The sequence below is a fragment of the Balaenoptera musculus genome, chromosome 11, assembly GCF_009873245.2.
Source record: "Balaenoptera musculus isolate JJ_BM4_2016_0621 chromosome 11, mBalMus1.pri.v3, whole genome shotgun sequence".
In the NCBI taxonomy this organism is placed as follows: Eukaryota; Metazoa; Chordata; class Mammalia; order Artiodactyla; family Balaenopteridae; genus Balaenoptera; species Balaenoptera musculus.
The window spans coordinates 31,301,182-31,318,311 of record NC_045795.1 but is presented as its reverse complement, the minus strand read 5'-3'; the positions used below and the strand labels follow the sequence as shown (position 1 = coordinate 31,318,311).

The window sequence follows — 17,130 nt, the reverse complement described above, 5'->3', positions numbered from 1 at the left end:
CTACCCCTATCCCAGGCCCCTTCCTCTCCTCACATCTTTATCTGCACAACCCTTGATCACTCATCCCAAAGATATTCTTGGTCTCCCTCCCCCCTCCCTCCAGACCAGTGTGACACTCTGCAGCAGGCATGGCAGGGGCATGAAATGAGGGATGGGGCTAGGGCAGTGACCCAGGTCTGGTCACTGCCCCAGCCCTGTCCCCATCTTATCCCGCAGGGTTCTCAGGGCCCTTGGCAGTGGCTGGTGACATGAAGTGGCTGGGACTCAGGGCCCGCTGGCGGGCTGCTTCGCGGTTGGCACAGAGGGCCTGGCCGATGAGATACTCGCTCTCCTGGGCGATATCTGACAGGCGCAAATCAAACTCCAGGAGGGTCTTGTTGTCTGACATGCCTTCTAGAAGCTGCTTCCCGCCATCCTGGGTCAGGAATACAAAGGAAAGCGTCACTTTCCGCCACTACCCAGGATCACACACACAGGTGGGTGTGTACACACATACACATATTTATATAGATGTGACTGAAACAACAGTTTCACAAAACAATTCTTAACCTATTTGTGTGGCACTGACATTTTCTATCCTATTCTATCCTGTTCCATCCTATTCCCTGAGAAAAATGGTGCTCAAAGTTCACTAAATTGATTTTTCAACCCCAATGGTTTGAAAAACATGGCGCTATGTCAGTGATGGTGATTCCTCTCCTCTGGTTCAGCCATGAGCATGTGAGACAAATCTGGCTCGTGAGATATGAGGAGGAAGTTTGGAGGGAGTGACTTCTGGGAAGTTTCTCCTCATAAAAGAGAACAAAAGAGAGTAGTGGTCTCCCTTTTTCTGCCTCTGAGCGTGGCCCAATGGAAAATGCAGCCACCATCTTGGGCTCATGAGAGTCGCACAAGAGAGGACGTGGCTGTGTGGCTGGGTGGGCAGAGCAGAGGATGGCGCTGAGCCAAGGACCTCACCAACCACAGAACCCCCTTCCCCTGGGCTCCTGATTATGGGACACAATGAATATTCCTCTTGTTTAAGCCATTTCCTGGTTAAGCTTTCTGTTACTTGTAGCCAAGAGCACCCCCTCTGGAGACAGTGTCTATGTGAGCAAGACTGTCCTCTGGGGAGGTTTGGTAGGGTGCAGGGCCCTAACTGGAGTACATGGAGGGCTGTCCTTGCTAGTTCCTACAGCTCCAGCCCCTTCTGGGTTGGGTGGGCCAGGCCTAATGTGAAAAATGCCACATTGGGAGGCAGAATGCTGCTGTTCTAAGGTTGTGATCCAACAGCGTGTTGCAAAGTCAATTCAGTGGGTCACAGAAGCATTTTTTTTTTAATGAAGCCGTGTACATTATAAAGGAAATCATCAGTATATATCACAAGCAGTACAAGTAACTTTCAATTATGTTATATTGATGTATATGTTCACTAGGTGTTCATGAAAATTGCATTTCTTACTCTGAGACTTGGTCAAGATTTGAAAGACATTGTCTACTGGAAAGGATCCAGGATTTCAACCTGACTGGATGCTCTCGGGCAACTCACTAACCTCTCTGAGGTCCAGTTTTCCATCTGTAAAGTGGGGTTAAGAATACACATTTTACTAGATAACTGCGAGGGTTAAAGAATAACGAATGGATACTGGGTGCCTAGCATAGGCACCCAGTATCCATACTATAGAACCCCGAGTAATAGTAACAGCTAGCAATTACTGAGGACCTAGCCAGTGCCTGCAATGGATAACTGCTTTACAAGCATAACTCATTTAATCCTCTCAGTAACAACACTTAGAAGTAGATGCTATTATTATTCCCATTTTACAGAGGAGGAGATGGAGGCCCCAAAAGTTGAAGTAACTTAACCAAGTGCTAAATGGCAGAGCTAGGGTGAGAACCAGGTAAAGGCTGTGATCCTAACAATATCTCCTACGTACCCCAATTATCCCCTAAGTACCGCGCAGCAATTGGATTCCACTCCCGCCTCCCAAGGCCCCAGGGCCTCCCCTTGGCCCTGCCTGTCCCAGAAGCGGTGGCTCACCGGCCCGATGCGGTTGCAGGACAGGTTGATGCTAGTGAGCGTGGTGTTGATGGACAGGACCTGGGAGAGGAGTGTGGCTGTGGGCTCGGACAGCTCGTTGCCCCCGAGGTGCAGTGTGGTGAGGCACTTGTTGGTCTGCAGGGCGTGGGCGAGCGCCTGGCCGCCCTCATCCTCGATGCAGTTGAGGCGCAGGTTGAGGGAGACGAGGTCGCTGTTGTGCGCCAGGGCGTGAGCCAGCGACTGGGCGCCGGGCGCGCGCACCTGGTTGTTGGCGAGGTTGAGCACGCGCAGGCGGCTGTGGCCCAGCAGCTTGGCGGCAGCGCGCGCGCCCCGGTCTCCAATGAGGTTGTGTGACAGGTCCAGCTCCTCTAGGGCCGCGTGGTCCAGGAGGCTGCAGATTAGGATGCGGGCCTTGTCGTCGTCCACCTTGCTTCGGGTCAGCCTGAAGATCTGTGGGCAGGTAGAGGGGCCACAGCACCCGGCAACCAGGAATAATCTGCCTGCCTACCTACCTCCTGCAGGTAGAGGAGGGAGCCCCAGGGAGGAGGAGTTCTGCTCTTTGAGGAACTTGGCTGGGAAGGGGGAGAAAGGTAGAGCGGTAATGGATGAGGGGTTTGGCCACCTGGCTGGTTCTTGGGCAGGGCAGGCCTACCCAGCATGACACAGTGGTGCAGAATTGGTGGCAGCTAGTAGGGGGAAAAGACTACCACTTATTGAGAAATGACTATGTGCTGGGCATGCTGCTAGAACATTCCATAGCCATATCTCTAACCCTCAGCATCCCAGTGAAATGGAACAAGTTCTCTCCATTTTACAGTAGAAAATGGAGGCTTTGAGCAGATACATCATTTGCCCAAAGTCACACAACGATTAAGCTGCGGAGGCAGGTTTTGAATCCAGGTCTGTTGGATGCGCCAGCCCCTCACTGCACCCTCCTCAGCCAGCTAAGCTCCACCGTGGCAAGGAGAGGAACTCTTTGAAGGAGAGCGCCAGGGTAAGAACCAGGGAGAAAGTGGGAAACGTTGAGAAACAGTAAATGGATGGGATGAAGAAAAAGGATAAAAGAAAGGGGGTGGGACTAGCATTATGAATATCGGAGGTGGGACCCCTGTCCCTTTCCTTCTCACTGGCTTGGCCCGCTGCTCCCTCTGCCTTGAGACCTCTGAGTGGCTGGCCTCCCCATCCTTCAGTCCTCTCCTCTCTCTACATCCCTCTTAGCCAGCTCAGAATCTTTTGTCCCTCTTTTTTATTGCCTGTATCTGGCAAAGCTCCAACTGTGGATCAACCCCACTCTTTATTTTCTGTATGTCTGGGCCCAAGCAACTGACATGATGGAAAATGTCACATCACGGGACTGGCTGGTATCACTGGAACCACCAATAGGCCCTCAGTGCTGAGTGCCAACTCAACTCTGCTTCTCTGGACAATATACTCTCTTATAATCTACAACAACAACGATTTCAACCTTCTCCAGCCCCTCACCCTACAGCCTGAGGTGGGTCTCCTCAGCCATTGAGTAGGAACCCTTCCTTTTCCTAATCCCAAACATAAATCCACTGCAACCCACCACATCCACTCTCCCCTCTGCCTGGAGCCAACCGCCCTACCTCATCCCTAGACCCCATTCTTCCTGTCTTCTCAGGAACCTTCCTTGGTCAGTGAACCTGTGCCTCTCTCCTGTACTCAGCTCCTTTCTTGCAATTGGGTGGAGCTTTACATTGGTTTCATTTTTTACTTTTGTTTTTTTTATTTTTAATTTTTCATTATTTTATTGAAGTATAGTTGATTTACAGTGTTGTGTTAGTTTCTGGTGTACAGCAAAGTAATTCTTTTTCATATTCTTTTCCATTATGGTTTGTTACAGGATATTGAATACAGTTCCCTGAGCTATACAGTAGGACCTTACTTATTTTATATATAATAGTGTGTATCTGTTAATCCCAAACTCCTAATTTATCCCTCCCCCACCCCTTCTCCTTTGGTAACCATAAGTTTGTTTTCAATGTCTGTGAGTCTAGTTCTGTCTTGTAAATATCTTGTATCATATTTTAGATTCCACATATAAGTGATATCGTATGGTATTTGTCTTTGTTTGACTTACTTCACTTAGCATGATAATCTCTAGGTCCATCCATGTAGCTGCAAATGGCATTATTTTATTCTTTTTTATGGCTAAGTAGTATTCCATTGTTTATATATACCACATCTTCTTTATTCATTCATCTAGGTTGCTTCCATGTCTTGGCTATTGTAGATAATGCAACTGTGAACACTGGGGTGCATATATCTTTTCGAATTAGAGTTTTCTCTGGATATATGCCCAAGAGTGGGATTGCTGAATCATATGGTAACTGTATTTTTAGTTTTTAAAGGAACCTCCATACTGTTCTCCACCGTGGCTGTACCAATTTACATTCCCACCAGCAATGAATGTAGGAGGGTTCCCTTTTCTTCATACCCTCTCCAGCATTTATTATTTGTAGACTTTTAAATGATGGCCATGTTGACTGGTGTGAGGTGACACCTCACTGTAGTTTTGATTTCATTTCTCTAATAATTAGCAAAGTTGAGCATATTTTCATTTGTCTGTTGGCCATCTGTATGTCTTCTTTGGAGAAATGTCTTTTTAGGTCTTCTGCCCATTTTTTGATTGGGTTGTTTTTTGGTTATTAAGTTGTATGAGCTGTTTGTATATTTTGGAAATCAAGCCCTTGTTGGCTGCGTCATTTGCAAATATTTTCTCCCAGTCTGTAGGTTGTCTTTTCATTTTGTTTATGGTTTCCTTTGCTGTTCAAAAGCTTATACGTTTCATTAGGTTCCATTTGTTTATTTTTGTTTTTATACATTAGTTTTAAACACGTGCAAATTTCTTCTTAAGAAAACCTAGCCCCCTCATCTGTTACTGCTCTACCTTTCTCCCCCATTCACAACCAAGTTCTTGAAAAAGCTGATCATGGTCATTCCATTTCCTCACTTCCCACTCTCTCCATAAACCACTCCAATCTGGCCCCTGCTCCTGGCACTCCATTGACACAGCTTCTGCCCAGTGACCTCCAAGTTTGCTAAATCTGGTCCTCAGCTCCATCCCACTTCCCTTCTGCTCACCCCTCTTCTTGAAAAGCATCCCTCCCTCGGCTCTGTGACACAGTGCTGTGTCCTTCTTCTCTCCCACCTCTGATTTCTTGGCAGGCTCTCCCTCTTCCAACCAGAATATTTGGGACATACTTAAACTAAAAAAATATTCATTGTGTATCTGAAATTCAAATTTAACTGGATGTCCTATATTTTTATTTGGTAAATCTGGCAACTCTGTTCGAGTTGCAATTTTACATTTATATGATTGCTGATTACTGCCTTTTATCCCCACCAGACTGTTAGCTGGAGGGCACAAATGGTATAATTGTGCTCATGATTGAATCTTCAGCACCTAGGACAGGGCCTGGAGTGCAGATGTGTGTTAGATGACTAAATGGCTGGTGAATGGGCAGGGCAGTGCCTTGTGCATCTCTGCATCCCCAGAACCCAGCTTGGTGCAGAGTGCATAAAAGGACACTTGGTCAGGGACTTCCCTGGTGGCTCAGTGGTTAAGAATCCGCCTGCCAATGCAGGGGACACGGGTTTGAGCCCTGGTCTGGGAAGATCCCACATGCCACGGAACAACTAAGCCCGTGCGCCACAACTGCTGAGCCTGTGCACTAGGGCCCGCGTGTCACAATTACTGAGCCGGAGTGCTGCAACTACTGAAGCCTGCGTGCCTAGAGCCTGTGCTCCGCAACAAAAAAAGCCACCGCAATGAGAAGCCCACGCACCGCAACGAAGAGTAGCCTCCGCTCACTGCAACTAGAGAAAGCCCGCGCCCAGCGACGAAGACCCCACGCAGCCAAAAAGAAAAAAGAAGAAGAAAAAGGACATTTGGTCAATGAGCAAGGAGGAAATAGGAGAAGAAGGTGGGGATACAAGAGGAAGGGAAGGGAAGAGGGAATCAGAGAGATGCTGAGAATGGCAGGTGGTACCTTGAGGGTGTGGCATGCCTTGACTGCGGCCGCCAGGGAGTGGCAGTCGCGGTAGGTGAAGAGGAAGAGGTTCCACTCGAAGTTCATGCCACAGTCCTTGACACCGTACACCAGGTCCAGCTCCTCCAGGTGGCTCAGGCCAGCCACCAGGTCGCCCAGTTGGTAGTGGTCCGTGGCCGGCTCCTCCATCTCTCCTTCGCTGCCGGAGTCGGACTGATCCCCGCCCCGAAGTGGGGGCGGGAGCTGCACGGGCGGAAGGAACTGATCCACCCGGATCGTGTGCACGTAGTTCCTGCAGAGCGGCAGCAGGTTGAGGATCACCTCGGGGTCCGTGGTGCTTGGGATGAAGTGCTTCAGCAGGTTCTCCAGGTGCAGCTCGAAGAACATGCGCTTCCAGCTGCCGCCGTGCTCGTCCACGTGGCACACGGGCCAGCGTTGCGTGCAGCAGCGGCGCCAGTAGTTCTCATCCTCTATCAGGTTGGCGGTCACAGCCAGCGGCAGGTCGGGGGACAGGTGGTTCAGGACCTTCTTCCTGATGCTCTGGGGCAGCTGCTTCAGGATAGGGTTGTCTTTGGGAACAGAAATAGGAAAGTAGGAGTCACAGTGTTGGGGACGCTGCACATGATACCCTGAGCTGAGCCTGTCTGGGGGCACCCAGGAAAGGGAAGACCCTCCCCTGCCTTTAGGGAAGCCCAGTTTGAGAGAGGAGGCAGACTTAATTCTCAGAGAGGCTCAATCTGAGGAGGGAGACATCACCCCTGACTCTGGGTTGTTCCTGGTTGAAGGTAGATGTCTTAGCATCTGGTCTCAGGGAGCTCCCAGTCTGAGGCAGAATCTCAGGTCCAGCCCTCAGTTATTCCTTAATCTAGTAGAGGCGACAATCCCTGACTTCAGAGGCTTCCAGTTTGATTTGATTCATCCATTTCAAAACAAAATGTTTTTCTGAGCACCTATTATGCACCACACACTGTTCTAAGTGCTGAGGATACAAGAGTGAACAAAACAGAGGAAGCTGCTCCGTCTTATGAGCAGAGGCAGACTATAAACAAGTCAAATGAATATATTGTAGGTCTGGTGGTGACAAGTGCTGTAGACAAAATGATGGCCCTGTCCTCAGAGAGCTCCCCATCTGGTAAGAGAGGTTGGCAACTCATCTTTGAAAAGGATGAACATTTACAGAGACTAAAGTACAGAACAAACCAAGAACATATACACGCCATGGAAGACTCTGAGAGAGTGGAGGACGGTCAATCAGGGAGGGCTTTCTGGAGGAGGAGGTAGATCTGGCTTGGGCTGGGCTTTGTTGGAGAGAGTGGGAAAGGTGAGGAACAGGCATAGGCATGGAGGGCACAGTGTGTGTGGGAGCCTGGTGGGACCTGGAAGTGGGGATGGCCAGAGAAACTGTCCTGGCCTCTGGGGCAGGGGGAGGGAAGTGATGAGTGGGCATGAGGATGCTGTGTGGGAGGGCAGGGGCTGCCCCAGGACCCAGCTCTGAGGCCTCACCTCCAGGCAGTCCCTGCCCACTGGGCCCCACTCCTGGCCTTCTCTCCCGACCGAGGCAGGGACAGACTCACTCTGGAAGTTCTTGACAATGTGCTGAATGCAGAGTTCTGTGAGGAGGGGCACAATGGCCACTGACCACTCAGCATCCTCAGCGATGATCCTGCGCATCCGACGTACCCCAGCCCCGGAACTTGGGCCCTTGGACTTCACTGGGGGTGGGATGACAGAGGGCTTTGAGGGCTGTGGGCCTGTGCTCGAAGCTTGGCCGGCAGTGGAGGACTGGTCCTGGGTGGAGATGGAGGACTGGTCCTGGGTGGAGATTGAGGACCAGCTGCGGACCGATAGTGAGGGTGTTATCTGGGTTTCCTCCATGCTGGGGGCTGACAACACAGGGACAAGTGGCCTCTTGGATGGCCTCGTGACAGGGAGTTTCTCAGACAGGCGGGTCCTGGATGCCGGTGGGAACCTGGAGCAAGAGGAAGGGATGGAGTTGTTACTTTGGAGGGTCTCGGTGGGCTTTTACCAAGAGACGTAGTAGGGGTGGTTCTTAAGGGTCAATCTCTGGATTAGAGCAAATCCAGGTGCAAATCTCACTAGCTGGGCAGCCTTGGGCCAGTTACTGAAACTTTCTGAGTTTCAGACGCTTCCTCTGTGAAATGAGGATAACCATTACCAATAAGATGATTGGGAGGAGTGAATAAAAATAATGCATCCAAGGAGGCATAGCATACCGTGACACACAAAACTGTAGCAAGCAACAGCCCCACATTTTAGACAGTAATAGCTACACAGCAATTACGAGCAATTGCTGTATGCTGGACCCTTTTTTTAGTTTTTTATGCATATCAGCTCATTTGATTCTCACAAAAGCCTTTTTGAAATAGGCACTGATAGACTCATTTTTCTGATGTGAAACTGAAGCACAGAGAGGTTAACTGACTTGCCCAATGTCACAAAGCTTATAAATAACACAGGTGGATTTAAACTCAGTCTATCAAGTTTGGCCAAAAGACTGAGGTATGATAAAGAACCATTTAGTTCAAAACAGCTCCCTGCACTAAGTATTTTACAGAACAGCAACTGCCTGACCAGGAGGATGGGGTCAAGAACAGCACTGGCCAAGAGAAACATAGAAATAGAAATATAATGAATGCCAAAATGCAAGCCGCATATACTATTTAAAAAATTCTCGTACAGACATTAAAAAAGGAAGGGCTTCCCTGGTGGCGCAGTGGTTGAGAATCTGCCTGCCAATGCAGGGGACACGGGTTCAAGCCCTGGTCTGGGAAGATCCCACATTCCGCGGAGCAACTGGCCCCGTGAGCCACAACTACTGAGCCTGCGCGTCTGGAGCCTGTGCTCCGCAACAAGAGAGGCCGCGATAGTGAGAGGCCCGCGTACCGCGATGAAGAGTGGCCCCCACTTGCCGCAACTGGAGAAAGCCCTCGCACAGAAACGAAGACCCAACACAGCCAAAAATAAATAAATAAATAAATAAATAATTAAAAAAAAAAAAAGTTCCCATTTGTTAGTTATATAAAAAAAAAAAAAAGGAAAGAGAAAACAAGTGAAATTAGTTTTATGTTTAACCCAATATGAACAAAATATTATCATTTAAATATGTAATCAATATAAAAATTATTAATGAGATATTATATATATATTTATATTAAGCTTTCAAAATCTGATGGCTAGTGGCTACCGTTCTGGGTGGTACAGGAGAGAGGGGAAGGAGAAGGGGAACTGGACTCATGCCCTGCCCAGGGTGCCAGCACCTTTTCCTCTTCCCTCTGAGGGCTCCAGCTCGGCCCCCTCCCTTCAATCTCCCCATCCCAGTCTTCCTAGTTCTCCCAGCCTCCGGGCATTCCAGGCGGCAGCGGGAAGGAGTGGGAGGCGACAAGGCAGCTAAATCTGGGGCTGAAGTCAGAAGACAGAGAATGTGTCCGGGGCTGCCCCCGCCCCTCCATTTGTCCATTCCTGCACCCTTGCTGCAGGTGTCCCTGCCCCGAGACTGCAGGCGGAACAGGGGCTGCTCGGCCCGGCACACAGCTCGTGCTCTGGGTTTGCTCCCTGACTCGATGCACTGTGTAGTGGCCGGTGGGAAGGAACAATCTGAACCAGCAAAGGTGTCCTTGGCAGATGGAGGGGACCAGATGGTGCTCCCTGGTCCTCCAGGCATCTCAAGGAGGAAGAGCCTGGCTCTGTGTGTGTGTGTGTGTGTGTGTGTGTGTGTGTGAGAGAGAGAGAGAGAGAGAGAGGGAGAGAGAGGAGGGAGAGAGAGAGGCAGGAGGGGGCAGTGTAAGGAAGATATCTATGTATTTTTGTGGCACACTTATGCAAATCAAATGCAAATTGACAAACAGATTGGGTCCAGAATTGTGGAATAAGCAGCTGGTGCTTTTTGACTAATGGTCCTTCAGAGGGTGTGGCTGGGAGGGGGTGCTGCTTGGAGGCACCAGATGACTTTGCATTTCTGGCTTTGCCAGTGTCTTGCTGTGTGACCTCGGCCAAGTTACTTAGTTTATCTGAGCTCCAGTTTCCTTATCTGTAAAAGGGGATAGTGATATCTTCCTATACAGGCTGTGGTGGAGATTCCCCCGAGGTATTTGAATCATACTGATAATATTTGACAAGAGTACTGGAGGGGGTGCGTGGAGATAAAGGCGTTCTGAGGGACAGGGGTCTTGGGCTGGGGAGGGAAAGCCCTGGAGACCTGCTTCTTGAGTGCCGACCTCAGATGGTGTCTTTGAGTGAGGCCCTTCCCTGTCTCCAGGGGACACGTGAAGGGCAAGGTGGTGGTGGTGTTCGGGTCTGGGTAGAAGGACGAGGGGCCTGGCAGTCTGGGCAAGAGGAGGAGGAAAGGGACAACAGGCCAGCCCTGCTCCTGCCAGCTCCGCACCTGGACGCCTGGGGCTCCCTCCACAGTTCTGGCCTAAGACATGCCAGTACTCCCCTTGGTCCCAGATGCATCCCAGGACACCCTGCAGGCCATGCCCAAGGGAGCAGAACCCAGCTTGGCCGGGGGAGCTGGCTCTCCAGGCATTTCTCACAGCACTGCCGGGCCTCACCATCCTGGTTGGTGGTCCCTTCTTCCTCTCAGGAAGCCACATGTTGGGAGACCCCACCTGGGGCCTGGTGGGGTGCTCTCTGGAACGGGGTGGCTCTGCTCTCACTGCCTATTGCCTTAGGCATTAGGACCTGGCAGCCCTTCCTAGGGTCTGGTCCTAACCGCTCTGGCTGCTGTTTGGAGCCTGCAGCCTTCTCCGGGCAGGATGCTGCAGGACACCCCCCAGGGCTGGTCCAGGGCCCTGAGCCACCTCCTCAGAAAGAAGGGGCAGGGCGGCCCTCCATGTGCTCAGCATGCTTCACTGGTAGAAAAAAAGAGCCCCTATTGTCCTGCAACGTTTACAGAGACCTCCATACATGATGTCTGATGTCATTTGTTAAGGCAAATATTGACAACATTAACCTCATAATAAGGTCAGAGTTGATAGTTTTCACTCATCACTTCCTGATTTTTTTTTAAAAGTCGGCATTACAAAAATATTTTTGGCAAGCAAATTGTTACCAGACAGAGGATTCTTCTAAGAAGGATTTTAGTTCCAAAAGTTGCTTTAAAAAAAATACTTAGGGGCTTCCCTGGTGGCGCAGTGGTTGGGAGTCTGCCTGCTAGTGCGGGGGACGCGGGTTCGAGCCCTGGTCTGGGAGGATCCCGCATGCCGCGGGGCGGCTGGGCCCGTGAGCCACAGTTGCTGAGCCTGCGCGTTTGGAGCCTGTGCTCCGCAACAAGAGAGGCCCTGATAATGAGAGGCCCGCGCACCGCGATGAGGAGTGGCCCCCACTTGCCACAACTAGAGAAAGCCCTCGCACAGAAACGAAGACCCAGCAGAGCCATAAATAAATAAATAAATAAATAAATAAATAAATAAATAAATAAAAATTGTATAACTTAAAAAAAAAAAAAACTTAAAAGAACCAATCAAATATAAAACAAAATATGTTTCAAAGGATAATGAGCAAGATGAACTCCTTGCCTCTCAGTTACTAATGTTACAAAGATGATATCAAGTCGCATGCCCGACCCTTCTCAACCACTATGCGGCTGCCACTCTCAACTCTCCTCCGGGCCTCTGGCTCATTCTCCAGAAGCCTCCGTCGAAGGCTCCTCTGACTCCGCCCACCCCTCAGGGTTTAGCTGCGGCTGCCCGGCCTCACTTCGTCCTCTTGCTGGGCTGCAGCTCTCCCGTCTCCTCTGAGCTCCAGACTCAGGGCCACCGGCCTGCCTCCCGGCTCCCGCGGATTCAATCTGCCTCCCAAGAGAACTCAGTGCCTCCTGCGAGCTGCCGCTCCTCCGGGCTCCCTATCTCGGCCAGGGGTACCGGGAGGCCTCCAGGTGCCTGAAGCCCGAAGCTGGGAACCACCTCTCTCCTTCAGGCCCCCCACCTGGTTACTGCTGTTTCCCCTCAGTTCTGCTTCTCCCGCCCCAGGGTCCCTCCGCTCCCTTCCTGCTGCAGCCTTAGCTCAGGGCCTCGTTGTCCACCTGGATTGTAGCTGCAGCTGCCCAGCACTGGGTGTGTCATCCAGCATCTAGCCTTCCCACAGCTGCCGTGGCAGGCCAGCTTCCTCAGCTCCGTGTAGAAGGCCCTCCGTGACCGGACGCTCTGTTTGAAATAAACTCCTCTCTGCATCTGGAACACCGCAGACTAGTCTATGCCACCCAGCCTTTGCTCAAGCTGCTCCTTCTTCCTGGAATGCCTTTCCCACGGTCTCGGCCTGGGAAACGGACCCTCACTGGTCTTGTGAGCCTGAGCTCAAGCACCATTTTCCCTCTGGAGGCTTTTAGCTTCTCTTGCGCCCCACCTTCCCTTTGTCAGACCCCCACCCCCACCCCAGTACCTGTGTCACTTCGGTGGTGACTGACCTCCCTCTCCCCACACCCACACTAGACTGTGGGTTCCTCCAGGTGTGGGGACAATTTCTTACTCATTTTCATCTCTAACCCCTAACCCAGTGTCAGGTCTGCTGGGGAGGCAGCTGGTGTTTGGGGCTGCCCCACCTCCTTCTGATCATAGATTCTGGCCAATAGGAGTGCCCTGTAATGGTCAGAGTGATTGGTTCAGGGGTGCACCTGATGTAAGCCAATCAGAGTCCTTCTTGGGATTTGTCCAAGTGGAGGTAGACAAAAGGACATATGTCCTTGAAGGATACGGATCCCCTGCTGCTGGAAGCTGTTTCCCTTCACACGGAAAAGGCCTGTCTGAGGCAGGAGGAAATGCTGTCTGGTGGAGACCAGTAGGAATGGGAGGTGGCACCTCTGGTCCCCAGGCCTCGTCCCCGAGGGCCCTCTGAGGGCTTCCTTCAGTTCTGAGACCTAACTCGACAGCCTTCTGACAAGTCCCTTTTGCTGAAGCTAAGAGTTGGGTTTCTGCCCCTTTGTGACCAAAGGGTCCTGACCATTTGGGTGGCTCAGCATTTGGTGAATGAAATTACAGGAAAAATCCTAAATCGGTAGATGAACTAGTTCAATGGGTTGGCCAGGGGCCGCCAGGTTATTACTCACCTGGCCTGATGTCTAACTCCGGAGGCCTGTTCCTCTCCCAACCACCCGAGCCTCCGACCTCATCTCCCATCTCTCCAGCCACAGGACAGTATCAGCACTTAACAGTTACAAGTTTCTTTCAGAACGCTTCTCTCATTGGAATCTTACAACCAACCACTCTACACTGGAGTCAGGGCAGGCTTCTCACCCCCATTTTATGGATGAAGAAACTGAAGACCAGACCAGGAAGTAATGGGCCCCCGGATATCTAGGAGGGCTGGGGCCAGGGTCAGGGGCTTGGCTGCCTCTATCCACAGTGCCCTGCTCTTCCAGTCACTTCCCCCCCCTCCACTAGGAAAGAAAAAGCCTGTTCTTGTTCCCCCAGGAAGCAGGCATCCCAGGAATCTGTCAGGGAGGGTCTCCCCAGGCTGGGTGTTGGCTGGAAATTCCCACTATGGGAATTTCAGGTCCCTAACATAAGGCTTTCATCCCTGTTATATTAAGATGCATTTCCTCCCTAATGAAATGAAATCTTAACAGTCCATACATGCGTGTGTATATATCCCTATGTTAACCTTGAACTGCTATTTACTTACTTATTTATTTATTTTATTTTTTGGCCGGGCCATGCCGCTTGCGTAATCTTAGTTCCCCGACCAGGGATTGAACCTGGGCCACGGCAGTGAAAGCGCTGAGTCCTAACCACTGGACCGTCAGGGTATTCACTGAACTCATCGTTTTAGGTCAAACAAAAGCATAGTAAATTATGAAATATATACTGATATTAATGTAGCAAACTTTAAAAAAATGTAGGTCATGCAATATATTATCCTATCTGACAGTTTAAGTCAGAAAGGGGATATAGATATATCTCCCCTCTTATCAGTCGTCCACACCTCAGTGTGAATGAGTTTCAGGTCCAAAAAGCAAAGTTGGGAAGGAGTCAAGGAGAATGCGCCGCTGAGTGGGGGGGGAGTGGGGAGGGCTCACAGGAGAATGAGAAGCCAGGAGAACTGAGGTAACTCCTCCTACTTCCCAGGGCAGCCTTAGTCTGGCCTGGGCATCACCAGTCTGCTGCTGGGGGTGGTTCTAGTGACACTATCTTCCCTAGAAGCCTGTGGATGGGTAGACACCCATTAGCCAGCCTCCCACAGCACTCAAGGGCCCATAGAGGACAGCCCCAGAAGTGGCAGAGTGGGTACCTTCCCTTCTGGAGCCTTCTCTCCCTGGGGAGCCAGTGGGGCTGTCAGAGAATCCCAGAGTTTGAAGACCGGAAGGGTGTCCAAGACTCTGTCCTCTGGGGCAGGAATCCTCTTGACGTTCCAGAAAGGTGAGTGCCACCGAGAGTGAGTGCCTCCTGTGCCACCATGTGTGTCCCACTCTAAGGGCACACCCTGCCCTCAGATGGGAAAGTGGGGACAAGCCAGTGATCTTTCATCTCCTGACACCTGTCTCATGGGCCTGTGGGGCCTCACATGCTATGTCTCCAACATCAACCCTGCCAACCCAGGGCCACAATCCCTGAAGAAAGGTAAATCCTCCTCCTCCTTCCCTGGTCCCAACCCTGTGTCCTCAGGACCAGCGTCCAGGGTCCTGAAATCACATTCAACCCATAACTCAAAGGGTTAGGTGTTAAGGTCTGCTCTCTACATGTCCAAGCACAGACAACAGAAAGTGATGAGGGGCTTCCTTGGTGGTGCAGTGGTTGAGAATCCACCTGCCAATGCAGGGGACATGGGTTCAAGCCCTGGTCCGGGAAGATCCCACATGCCGCAGAGCAACTAAGCCCGTGCACCACAACTACTGAGCCTGCACTCTAGAGCTTGCGAGCCACAACTACTGAAGCCCGCACACCTAGAGCCCGTGCTCCGCAGCAAAGAGAAGCCACTGCAATGAGAAGCCCGAGCACCACGACAAAGAGTAGCCCCCGCTCACAGCAGCTAAAAAGAAAGCCTGCGTGCAACAAAGACCCAACACAGCCAAAAAAATAATAAATTTAAAAAAAAAGTGATGAGATGCCTCAGTTTGGCCAGGAGTGTCCTCATTATTTATTTTTGGCTGCGTTGGGTCTTCATTGCTGTGCTCGGGCTTCCCATAGTTGTGGCGAGCAGGGGCTACTCTTTGTTGAGATGCGCGGGCTTCTCATTGCGGTGGCTTCTCTTGTTGCGGAGCATGGGCTCTAGGCGTGCGGGTTTCATTCGTTGTGGCTCACGGGCTTCAGTAGTTGTGTTAGATATTACGACGAAGATGTTAGATGTTGTACCTACGTAAGCCTATGAAATCTTCAATTTTATTATTGAGGATTATTATTATGATAACTCTATTATCCTCATTTCACAAACAGGAAAACAAAGAAAACAGAGGCTTAGAGAACTTAAGTAACTTGCTAAGCATCACACAGCGAGTAAGTGGAGAAGCTGAGCTTTGAGCTGATGTCTGTCCAAAGCTCTCCCTTACTTCTCTGCACAAAAGCAGAGACAAATCATGAGATGTTGGGATTGCTTCCTAAATTGCCCTAGACTCAGTCGTCACAGCACTTTTCCAGTGGGCCTTCCACTCTCTCCAGCGTGGAGGCCAGGGTTACCCTCGTTGCTGCTGACCTAAACAGCCCAGGCTCCCTCACCCCCTAAGTCACTTCCAGGCACAGGGTCCTTCTGCAAAACTGGATTATCACCTGTATCCTTAAGCTTCTGAGGCCCCACGAGGACCCAAGAGATACTGCAGAGCTGTGCTCTCCTGCCCCATGGTCCACACCGGACCCTCCATGCTCCTCCCACACCTAGGATTCAATGCTCGACTCTCCAGCACATTCCCTCTTCTCAGAAAGTTCTCAGACCTTCTCCATCCTTCTCAAGTCCCCGGTTAAGTCCAACCACTGTGTGCAGAGGCTCCTCCTGCCTGCCCAAATGGGAAAGTTGAAGATGCTAGGGGAGGGGGTGCCCTCTCCCCTTCCTGCTCACCACATCCCTGGTCCTCACCTCCCTCCCTCAGAACTGAGAGGCAGAAGCACCTGGCCTTCTTTAGGCCCGTGAACACCTCTGTGGCCTTGCACACCCCCTCTGGGCTGGCTGGGCTTTGATGCTCCCTCACTCCCCTACCTTCTCTGATGGTGCTTCCTCTGCCTTCTCAGCCAGCTTCTCCTCAGGGCCCTGGGCTTTTGTCTATATTTCCCCCGATCCCTTTCATGCGTACTGTATCAGACCCTACCTCAGGCCAAGTCACTGGCACATTCGCATTTGGGAATTCACAGTTTGCAGAATCACAAAAGAGGGGCACAAAAGTTTCTCTGACGGCTCTGGCCCACCACCCTTGGTCTCTGGCCGGTGAAACAGTTTGCACACTTATCACACCCCTGGGCCAGGCCCACTTATGTCTGTTGTCTTGAGGGACTTCAGCCAGCAGGAGCTGGGAATAGGGATCAGCCTTTATGGGAAGACTGGGGCCCAGGGGCTTGGGACTGCTTTCCCCCACGACCTATTCTTGCTCCACTTTCCCCTTTCTCCATCTCACGGACCCCCTCCCCTGACTCGCAGACCCTGGGCCAGTTTGCAGTGGCTGTAGCGGGTTAGCAGGCACGGATCCCACTTCAAATGGGGGTGGGGTTGGGGGCCTCTCGTAGGTACAGACCGGCCCTTCCTCCCCACGCGAAATGTGGAGCCAAGGCTGCGGCAGCCTGCAGACTTCGGCCGGGTGGGAGGACACTGGAGGGGTTCCCGCGCCCCGTGGGTGGGAGTCGGGGCAGGGAGAGCTCAGCCCGCTAGGGTAGACCGGGGTCGAGGTCGCCTCACCGCTTCCCAGACCTGGGCGCTCACCTTCCAGCAGGTCCCTCGCGGCTCAGGTCGTTAGGGACGCCCTGTGTCGCTAGGGGGCGGGTCCTAGACGACGGGTGCGCGTGCGCGCTTGTGCAAGCCGGGCTCTACTCTTGGAAGGCTGTCGCAGCGTGCCTTGGCCCAGGGTCGACGCAAATTAGTGTCCGTCTGAGGCGCTCTGTGGGGCCGCCAAGCAGGCAGTGGGAACCCTGGCGGTGCGGCACGCTTTGTGCGTCTTGTGGACAT

General features: G+C 51.6%; 1 protein-coding gene across 1 annotated transcript; it reads right to left on the bottom strand.

Moving 5' to 3' along the window:
- Window positions 1–205: 205 nt before the first annotated feature.
- Window positions 206–16,901, bottom strand: TCTE1 (t-complex-associated-testis-expressed 1). The gene is made up of 5 exons (XM_036870119.1): window positions 16,888–16,901; window positions 7,608–8,002; window positions 6,034–6,602; window positions 2,021–2,470; window positions 206–415 (listed from the first exon to the last, which is right to left on the bottom strand). Exons 2-5 carry the CDS (start codon window positions 7,906–7,908, stop codon window positions 206–208), a joined length of 1,530 nt encoding a protein of 509 aa, XP_036726014.1. The 5' UTR covers window positions 7,909–8,002; window positions 16,888–16,901.
- Window positions 16,902–17,130: the final 229 nt, after the last annotated feature.